General features: G+C 43.7%; 3 protein-coding genes across 13 annotated transcripts in view; 1 reads left to right on the forward strand and 2 right to left on the reverse strand.

Annotated features, from left to right (window-relative positions):
- Window positions 1–3,763, forward strand: part of LOC126576199 (solute carrier family 35 member C2) — a 4,388-nt gene extending 625 nt beyond the window's left edge. For both annotated transcript variants that reach the window (XM_050237372.1, XM_050237370.1), the window contains exons 2-6: window positions 1–724; window positions 790–862; window positions 936–1,188; window positions 1,263–1,438; window positions 2,743–3,763. The exon at window positions 1–724 is cut by the window's left edge and continues 83 nt beyond it. In XM_050237372.1, coding sequence (XP_050093329.1) covers window positions 126–724; window positions 790–862; window positions 936–1,188; window positions 1,263–1,438; window positions 2,743–3,216 — 1,575 coding nt within the window. In that variant the 5' untranslated portion in view covers window positions 1–125 and the 3' untranslated portion in view covers window positions 3,217–3,763. The remainder of the gene's footprint in view (window positions 725–789; window positions 863–935; window positions 1,189–1,262; window positions 1,439–2,742) is intronic.
- On the reverse strand, window positions 1,494–2,622 carry LOC126576200 (translin). The gene is made up of 4 exons (XM_050237373.1): window positions 2,459–2,622; window positions 2,057–2,357; window positions 1,904–1,983; window positions 1,494–1,830 (listed from the first exon to the last, which is right to left on the reverse strand). The coding sequence occupies exons 1-4, from the start codon at window positions 2,531–2,533 to the stop codon at window positions 1,558–1,560; spliced, it is 729 nt and encodes a 242-aa protein (XP_050093330.1). The 5' UTR covers window positions 2,534–2,622; the 3' UTR covers window positions 1,494–1,557.
- Window positions 3,764–7,248: 3,485 nt separating the features above from the next.
- LOC126578852 (uncharacterized) overlaps window positions 7,249–10,000 on the reverse strand; it is an 83,951-nt gene continuing 81,199 nt past the window's right edge. For all 10 annotated transcript variants that reach the window (XM_050241797.1, XM_050241799.1, XM_050241800.1 and 7 more), the window contains one exon: window positions 7,249–9,147. In XM_050241797.1, the coding sequence (XP_050097754.1) occupies window positions 9,131–9,147 (17 nt within the window). In that variant the 3' untranslated portion in view covers window positions 7,249–9,130. The remainder of the gene's footprint in view (window positions 9,148–10,000) is intronic.

Raw genomic sequence — 10,000 nt, forward strand, 5'->3', positions numbered from 1 at the left:
GGACCATCACTCGCACTGCCCGATTGCATTCGATAAATCCCGATATCATTCCTATATTTTGTAATAAGCTGCATTTATAGTCCGGCAGTCGTGCAACGGCACCGGCTGCTTTTAACAAAGCCGGCATGGTCAATGTAAAGTATGAGCGCGTGAAGCAAACGGCTGATCCGGATACGGGAGTGCAGGATGGGGAAGAGATTGAGCTGGAGCCGAACCGGGAGCAGCAGGAGCTACAGCCGGAGGATTCGATACATAATCACAGCCGCACCAACCAGTACCATCACCAAAACCAAAGTCACCATCACGATGCGTATGCAACACACCCGAGTCAGTACATCGTGGCAGCAGGTGGCGGGAAAGACCACCGACACCGTATGTCCACAAAGCAACACGTGGGAGCTGGTGTATCGTCCGGATTCAGTAATCGAATCGTAATGACGCTCCTGCTTATCGCCTGCTACTTTACGCTCTCGATCGGGCTCACGTTCTATCAGCGTAATCTGCTGCAGCACTTCAAGCTACCACTGTTTGTGGTACTGTACCATCTGGTGGTCAAACTAGTCCTCTCCGCTATTGTCCGGAGTGTTTTGCGTTGTGCCACCAAGCGACCCCGTATTTTGCTCGATTTTCGTACATCGGTGAGAAGAATCCTTCCAACCGGGTTGGCCAGTGGCATCGATATTAGCTTCTCCAACTGGGGACTCGAGCTGGTACAGATATCGCTGTAAGTTGCTGGAATCCCTATCTCTCGTAGATTAGTGTTGTTGATCCTTTTATCCTTTTTTCCAGCTATACGATGACCAAATCGACAACAATCGTGTTCATCTTAATATTTGCCATTTTCCTAAAGTTGGAAAAGAAGGTAAGGACAGCGCTGAAGGTAGTTTATAACGAAGGCATGACTTTCATTAGGGTTTTTTTTACTCTCTCCCTAGAGCTGGTCCCTTGCAGCGATCGTGGTGATGATCTCCGGTGGGCTGTTCATGTTCACCTACAAGTCAACGCAGTTCGACACTCTCGGGTTTTCGTTCCTGTTGTTTGCTTCCCTTTCTAGCGGCATTCGTTGGACGCTTGCCCAGTTGATCATGCAAAAATCAAAGCTCGGGCTGCACAATCCGATCGATATGATCTTCCACATGCAACCGTGGATGATACTATCGGTGCTACCCTTTACCATTGGTTTTGAGGGTAGGTACAGGGAAACTAAAACGTGTTGAAGATAATATTTCGCTATCATATGCCTACTTTAATCGATGCTGCAGGACGGAAGCTGATCGAAGGATACCATCTGCTGTACCAGTTACCATGGACGACTGTACTAGATGTTTGGTTAAAGATCTCCATCGGGGCTTTTATCGCTTTTGCCATGGAAGTGAGCGAGTTTATGGTACTCACCAGCACCTCTAGTCTAACGCTCTCCGTAGCGGGTATCTTCAAGGTGAGTGCAACTATCTCTATTTCATCAAATTGAAACCCAAAAGACGTTACCGGGATTGTGCTCGGAAGTTTGTGCACACTGTTGGCAGAATTTATTGGAAAAAAGAAAGAGGCTGGGATTCACTGTGGTGTTTCCTGCGCTGTAGAAGCTGGCGGAGGGGCTGCTGTTGCTGTTGCTGCGCCACCATCGTTGCGCAGTCCCCGAATGCTTATGTCGTATACGATCTCCTCGATTTTCTTGACATCGTACTTGAGCGCATCGAATCGCTTGCGCAGCGAATCGTTCTTCAAATTGAGCAGCCGGAAGCCCGAGTTGAGGTCGGCAACGAACTTGGAAATGGTCAGAGGCTTCTCGAAGTCACCCAAAATGACCGAATTGACGGCGTAGCGACTCTGCAAAGGAATGTACCGGGCGATTAGAGTTGGGGAAAGGCAGTGAAAAAGGGGACAGTGATTGTATGCTTACCAGCTCCGAAGCAAGCTGCAGCACTCCCATCAGATAGTCTTCGATGTCGAGATGAAAACCATCCTGCTGCTCAACACATACTGCAAAGAAAAGCGGAAGAAAACGCGAACTTAACCCTCATGCCGTCGTGTCCACCTCATCTCCGACACTTACGGCCCAATATTTCTGCCGCCGTATCACGGCTGACGAGAAATCCCTTCTCCAGATAAACGGTGAGCGCAATGAGGAAAACGATGCGCTGCGTCATGTAGTGCCAGTGGTCATTGTAGCGATAGTACTGTCCGATCGGGATCAGGGTCGCCAGCTTCACGTATCCGGCCCGGCAGACCTCGAAGTGTGTCCGCGCCGTAGCACAGGCGGCCGGCACATCGGCGATGCTGCTGTGGATAACCTGCAAAGCAATGGCCGCCTCCTTTGCGGCCTGATCGATGTCGCGTACAATGTCCCGAATTTCCTGTGAAAGATTCAGAGGCGTCAGATTCATGTTTATTTTTCATGCCGGCACCACCGGCACCGAGCGTGCATGTTTCTGGTTATCCGGGTCGTTTGGCTTACCGTACGCAGTTCCTGCTCCTTGGACAGGTACTCGTTGAAGTTGTCGAAAATCCCTTTCACGACCGAATTCTGCATTTTGCAAGCGTGTGAATTATTAACTCCGAAGAAATGGAAGAATTTGTTCCGTTGTTTTGCGAAAGCCAGCCAAAATCGTGAAGAGGAGGAAGAAGATGGCGCCGCCAATTGTTTTGACAGCGCCGGTCAGTTTAGCTGGGCGCACGTTCAGGAGTCGAAGCGTGGTTTAAATTTGAATTACAACGGATGTACCTCGTGTTTCTTTGCAGGAAATTTGTCAGCTCGTGCTGGCCGTGGAGCTGAACGATGAGCATCTGAGCACGGTGAATGTTCTCGGATTGGTGATGTGCCTGGGCGGTATCTGTTGCCACGTGGTGCACAAATTCCTAACATATCGCGCTGAAACCAGTGCCGAGTTGCCCTCACCGTTGGATAAGGCTAGCGGATACAGCGAGGACCAGGACGAAGACGAGGAGGAACCGAGGACGCAGGCACGTACGGGGAGTATCGGTTCCGTTGGTAGCAAAAATGGTAGTCTCAAGTTTGGTGTTGGTGGTGCCAGGTTTAAAAGCGGTCGCCACCAGTATCGACCGCTGCTGGTGAATGATGCGCGCGATGCTGACGACTCCGATCATCTGGTGGTGATGGAGAATCGAAACTATCTTTCGGACGATAGTGAGCCAGATGGTGACAACGATACCCAGGATGTACTGTTCGACATACTGAAACGGCGAGAACGATAATCATTCCGATAGGACGATAGGGAAAGGGCCACAATGGCGAAGGAGAAGATCGTTGTTGATGTTGTAATTTATCTACTTACACAAGACGTTTGCCGAAAAATGGACGGACGCGGTTCTTACTACTTCTAACGCTCTGCTTCGGCCTGCACCTGTGGTCAACCGATTGGAATTCCAGCCTATGTTAAGCATGTTTTATTGAGCCAGCTGAATCGAAAGCGCACCGTTACCCTTTATTATGTTAGACACGAATGATATACTTAATTTGCTACACAAACGCTCGCATTTCCGTCTCTTATATGCCATAAACAAAGCAATTATGCTCTTTTACGGCGACGTCCTGACGTCGCGAAGATTTGTGATTTTTTTTCAGGGTAGCACCGGCTGCATACCATTTTCCAATTGCATTAGAATAAGTTTACTTTACTGGGTGGATGAGGAATTAAGGTAGAAGAATTGTGAAGTAATGAATGTTTGTATATCTAACTGAAGCTGCGCCCGGTAGCACAATGTGTTGAGTGATAAATAAAAAGGTGTTTAGATCGATGGACAGGTTGTAGGGAAAAATTTTATCATTTTCATCAGATAACTGTGGCGTGTACCACTTCGTGATTGTGTGTTTTAACTAACTAAAGCGTCAAATAAACCAAGCTGTAACCGAAGGGAAACCCAAGACTCCACCAACAACGTTGGTCGACCTTCGCCCAATTTTCTTTCCATTCCAAAGGCCGACAACGGGAAGACAGTTAACATATTTTGACCATATTTTATTGCATCCGATTCTTAATTCGTTCGGACTTCTAAAGTTTGCAGTACACACACACTCACATCCGAACTCCAGTTGAATTCCATCTTACTTGTTTACTTATGTACTTACTTACGGGTCTATATGGTTTGTCTTTTTTTCTTGTTTCTCGCAATCCACACATTCGATTTTCACTGATAATCGGTACCCCAAAAACCGGTCAACGTTATACAGCTGCATTTTTTGCTACATATTTTTGGTTTTTTTCTTCTGTTTAGCTTTTATTCCAACCTTTCCGGCGGCTCAACAGCGAAGAGAACGGCTCCACATTTATTTTGCCATTTATGCTATGATATCTGGTTGCTGTTTAACTCTTTCTACTTTTTCCAGTTGCATGTTTGCCCACTACACGGCACCAGTAATCGTTACTTCCCTTTTGCGATTCCGGAAGATTATGTTTTCTTATCCTTTGCGTGATCATTAACACATCTTCCCCTTTTTTACCGATCATCGTCAATGCCTTCTTCTTGGGATAATCAATCCGTTCTCTTATGTTCTGGTGTCCGATTTTTGCTTTTCTATTACAGTTTCTAACAGTGTCCGTTTTGAACTTACATTTTGCAGTAATTTATTTGTTTTCCTCCATCAGTGTGGCTTACAGACTATACACACATGGAAGTGGGCATTCCATTTACTCGGATTAAACCACTCTATATTGGGGGGATATAGTGGGTTTTGTTCTGTGTTTTCGGGAAGCTATGAATCCTACTTGCAATTTGATCGCAGCTTGCTTCACCGCAGAGCACTCCAACCAAACGCTGTCCAATGTGTTAGCATGGGTGTCAAATTCATTAATTGTAACAGCAATTCTTTTTCGCTCCTGTTGATACAGTTTCTCAAAAAACATTCTCTATTTCGCCTTCTGACTGTTAAATTCCTCGACTTGCGTGGTTTTTTTGCGAGGCTAGCCCATCATTGCGCGCTAATTTTATATCATGGCATTTAGAAAGAATAAATAAATGAAACTGGACTTGCACATTTGTTGCCAGACCTGCTGGCTCACGAGTTAATGCTTTGTTTCTCTTTTTCCCGTTTGAGTGAAAGTATCGAATGATCTTATCCTTGCATCTCTGAAGAGTAATAGTATGCAAACACAAAAATAGGAAGAGCAGGCCGTGTTATTTAGAAGCAAAATGAATTAATTTTGTTTGTTAAAGGGAATAAAAGATGGAAAGATCCACGATATGATTGTTTTATCATTCCCTTTTAGATATACTTTCCTCTTATCAGTTGCTTTCCCTTCTGGGTCAGTAAACCATCTTTCGGTTGTTGTGCAACATACTTTTGTTAATAGGGTTTCCTTTTTTATTGGTATTCGCAATTCGTTTGGATTCAGTATTTTGATTTTGCTCGTTCCTGTCCTAAACCCCTTTGCTGACGGTTTAAAAACAATTTAGTTCCAAGCTCTAAGTAAAGTGTGAGACTAACCGAAACCCTCACTTTATCAGCTCAGTCAGAGAGGGCAGAATTGAGATAATAGAACAGGTGCGGTGTTAAATTCGAGCATAGTCCGTATGCCACAAGACGCCTATGTACAGTAATAGTTAGTATTGTATAGAGATTTCAGTGAAGGATTGGTCCATAGATTGTGTTTTCTAGTGTGGTCAGGGGGTGAATAATCGTTAACCTTTGTTCCATGCACCCAGAGCAGTTTGGATAGAATGCCGTGATTCAATTTTCTCGATGAAAAGTGCTTAAAAGAAAACGATAATCGCTCGAATGGAAGATAGTTGGTCAGTGAAAGATGTAGAAAACGAAAACCAAACTAAATCCGGGAGTTGTAAGAATTCCCAAGACGTGGCTACAGTTTTTAAATGGTTTGATGTCTGTGTTGTTGAAGCAATTACCATTGTTAGAGTGTGGTTGCCTTTATTCTAGATTTTCCCTTTGGATTTACAGTCTTCTTTCAAGCTAGCTAGTTGCTGTAATGAAAATAAATATTTTGGTTTTCACACACTTTACAGCACTTTGATTTTCCGTTTTTCCATTTTTTCATGCTCATCCTTATTGATGCTGTTTCTATTTTGTGTGATTTTGTATCAGCTGCCCGTCAAATTAATGTCCTTCTGTTTACCCAGAGGATCTATTCAAATATTCGAGAATGAACTGTAGTATCTGTGTTCGTTTTTCACTAGTTGACTGCCTTGTTGGTCATGTGCTCTTTTGGGTGCTATATTCGAGGTTAGACGGCAAGTTTTCCTCTAACGTTTTGTTTTTCTATCAATTGAACATCGAACGATGATACACTGATCTTTTGCTTACTCTTAAGACCTTCGGTAGAATCGTCACGTTAGCCAAACGGCCAGTGAAGTGGCGATTCGGTTCACCTCATTTCTTAGTCAACTGCGTTTGATTTCTTGTGGCCAAGCTACGTTATAACGATTCATGGTGGCATAAACCTCCTTTTTCGGGCTAAATAACCACAATTAACAACGTCCTAGCATTTAATTATCGCATGATCTCTGTTCCCCCTGTGGGATTCATCATAAACACCGCGAGTAAGTTATCAATCCTTTCATGGGAAGTTCACCACTTGCCGCACTAACTGGACAGAGTTCTAAAGATTTGCAGCGCATGCGACTGGAGGAAAGACGGGGCCGTACAAAAGAACTATTTTTTCTCGCAAAAGACACAACACTAACGATGTGTTGGTAAAATGGGGGAGTCAAAAAGGAGAGGCGAGTTCCCTTAAGTCCTAGAACAGCTGGAAAGAAGAGGAGATTTGAGACAGGAAAGACCAAAAGGATCCCGTTGCCGCATCGCAACCGGGATGTTTTTACAATCCAAATCACACGGACACAATCAGGTCAGTGAGGAAATCGGTTGGGCTAAACACATTTAAAACAGTTACCATACGAGGATTGTAACCCCCCCGGGCCGTGCCTCGAAGGTGATGGCACGTTTGGGGGTTGCTTTGGATTATGATCATCACTTCTACACTTCTTTCCACCAACTTGCTAGTTCCATTTGTTGAATTCTCTGTTTATTCTTGTTTATTCGCTACTATTTGACTTGTTTTATGGTTTTTGATGTGGCGCTGACAACAGGGTCTTAATGTTCTATTATTCTGTTATTTTTTCCATTTATGTAACTCGACATTGACATTTGCAGAGGGGCGGCGGGACGTATTTAGCTGTGTGTAACTGCGAAATTGTAGAAGTTGTTGGGGAGTGGGCACTAGGGAGCATTCGCTCGACGGACATGTGTCGATGGTAACATCATAATTCGAATACACTTTGAACATTTATTAGAATAGTCGCTGGAGACGTAACGAAACGATCATGAAGCAAACAGATGTGCACTTTAAATAGAAAAATACATAATAAAGTTAAAATAATAAATAACGCCTGCGTAGTTTTGTTACATCTTGCTTAAAGAACCATCATCCGCCTAATCGTTACGATAAGTTCTCTATGGTCTGGATAAGGAACAATCTTCTCCAATGATAGTGGTTTTGCCTAATCTTTTGTATTACATTGTGTGTCTACATTGTCTACGATGGAATATGGTAGCTTTCGGGTCTGATTGAATGAGTGTTCTTCTTCTAAGTGTGTTGCGTTTTCTCGTGAAAACTTTCGTTCGATTCTATCATGCTAACTATTCCACTTTGTTCGGTTGCCAAATTCGCTCTTGATTTCCTATGATTTTTGTTCGCTATCGGTAGATTGGTAGATTTTTCTATCGGTCCCGGTCCCCCGGGGGGAGGGACCTGTTTTTAGGATGTTTTTTTTCACCTTCTTCTCAATTTTACTTAATTTGCTTATCGCAGAGGAGAGGAGTTTGTACAACTATGCCCCTCTTTTCTTACTAATAACTTCTTTCACTTCATTCGACTGGAACCAGCCAGCTTTCAAATCAACCTCCGACCTCAACACTACTCTATACATGTACGCGCTTTTCTTCTCGTCGTTTCCTTTGCTCATTTTGCTCCAATATATGTTGCTCCGCACGATTGTAGCGCTTAGAAAGTGCGTAGAAAAGTGGTGAATAACATTTAGAAAAGTCGAGGAATACCAGCTCCACCGTGTATGCTGCCAAATAGATTTTGCTTTTTTTGTTTGTTTGATTTGATTTGAGCCGAGCGTTGGCGCGCCTGTGCCTCATGTGCCTGTTACAGATTGCAGATGACTGCAACGGAATATTAATCGAAAATGGTTTTATTCCATAAACCCATGATGCATTGCTCGTGTGTCGTGCCCGCACTTTCGTCAAGCTGTTCGGCTGGTAGTTCGGTTGCTGATGACCCGTTTGCGGTTCATAAGTGAAAACAATGACCTGGGAGGAGATGAAAATGGGTCCAGTCACACCGGTTTGGTTCGGTCGCGTTCGAGTGTAGATAAGCTCTCCAGTGTTGTTGCTCCAAGACGAGGCCAAGGTTAGATTGACCAGAGTGAGTGTTTGAGTGTGTCTATGATCACAGTGATCGTTCTTGCACCAATGATTTTTCCCACCTGCTACGCATGCATTCGTTATGCGTTTGTTTTGCTTTTTTCCAACCTTTTTACCCTTTTGTTCGCATTTTAAGCACCAATTCTAACTAAAGGGACGATTGTTTAATGTTCTATTTTAGTTACCTTTTGCTTACTCATCATATACTACGATTCTACGATACACCAATGCACACTTATCAACAATGTTGGGTTTTATTCTACGCTAGGATATTCTTTGATTTTTTTCCTTCTCCACACTCTAATCACATCATAAACATACGCGCGGTTTTTTTTCCGTTTCATTCGACTTTCGGGTTTTCATTTCGACAACTTGTGTTCTGCCTGTGTTTGATACTCTGTCTTTCTCTCTCTCTTTTATATGCTTTTGCTTGCTAATCATTGGCTCAATGGAAAAAACCGTATTTAAATTAATTTTTCAGTTCATTTCCGGTCGCGTTTCTTCCATTCATTGGTTTTCAATTTTTTTTTATCATATTCGATATTGGCGGGAAGCATCGGTGGTAGGAATGAGCAAAACAAGGAAGGATTTCTTTTTTTTTGTGTTTCCTCGTCACAAAACGGACTTAAATCTTTAGCCATCCATTAAAAGGGTTCATTCTTCTGCAGGATTCCAGTATTTTATCCGCCGATTGCCGGTGATAGAGAGGCCGCTCAGCATCATTCAATGGCGAAGTGTTCCTGTAGAGACGGAAGAGAAAGAAGCAAAAAACATGATCCGACGGTTAGTATTTTCCATTCTTTTCCATTTTTTTAGATAAAATTAGAACATGTTTGGGGAAATTTTGCTCAAGAACAGGAGGGTTAAGGAAAGATTTTCCCGAGAACCTCTCAAAGCACATTAATTAGCAACGTTTGCCTCCCGTGGCCCTGACGTCTGCACACCGTATGCAGATTAGCGTTAAAGCGCAATTAGCGTGAAAAATCATCTCTCATTTAATGGGATTATTTGATCGTTCTACCACCCCAAGGGCGATCTCTGAAGCGGATCATTAAAGTGGTTCTTTTAGCATTTATCTTCCACTTCAAGTCCACATCACATCTCAAGGAGAATCCCCTTTGCTATTGAAATGTTGTTCTGCTCGAGGAACGTGAAAGGAACGTTGAAACCGAATGAATACCCTAGTGCCACAAAGAAACTCCCCATGAATCCCGGATCCCTAAACACCGGAACCAGGACACGATTGAATGCAGAAAACGTTTATCATCGCACCGAAATGCAATAACAAACAACGTGAAAGTAGGAAGGTAGGAAGGCAGAGCATTATGATAAATTCTTCAGTATAAATCCATTTTTCTTGCTGGCGGTCACAAGACAACAACCAAGTCAAAGGCAATATTTTGCAGCAATAACGCCACTGGGGTGACTGGTTCCCCAGAGACATAAACTGCAAACCGGGACCGGACCGACAAGGTCGACCGCAGCTGCAGGAGTAGTGCAAGAGAAGAAGAAAGGGAGGGAAAAAAACTGGTGCTCGATGCGTGTGGGGCACGATTCGTACAGAAATTAAACCACTTTCCGTCCGAGACTCAG

The sequence above is a fragment of the Anopheles aquasalis genome, chromosome 3 (assembly GCF_943734665.1).
Source record: "Anopheles aquasalis chromosome 3, idAnoAquaMG_Q_19, whole genome shotgun sequence".
In the NCBI taxonomy this organism is placed as follows: domain Eukaryota; kingdom Metazoa; phylum Arthropoda; class Insecta; order Diptera; family Culicidae; genus Anopheles; species Anopheles aquasalis.

Coding starts and splice junctions, on each gene's coding strand:
- LOC126576200 (XM_050237373.1), bottom strand. CDS start 2,533: ATGCAGAATTCGGTCGTGAAAGGGATTTTCGACAACTTCAACGAGTAC. Junction 1,984..2,056: donor GGCGGCAGAAATATTGGGCC/GTAAGTGTCGGA, acceptor TTTTCTTTGCAG/TATGTGTTGAGCAGCAGGAT. Junction 1,831..1,903: donor TGCAGCTTGCTTCGGAGCTG/GTAAGCATACAA, acceptor ATTCCTTTGCAG/AGTCGCTACGCCGTCAATTC.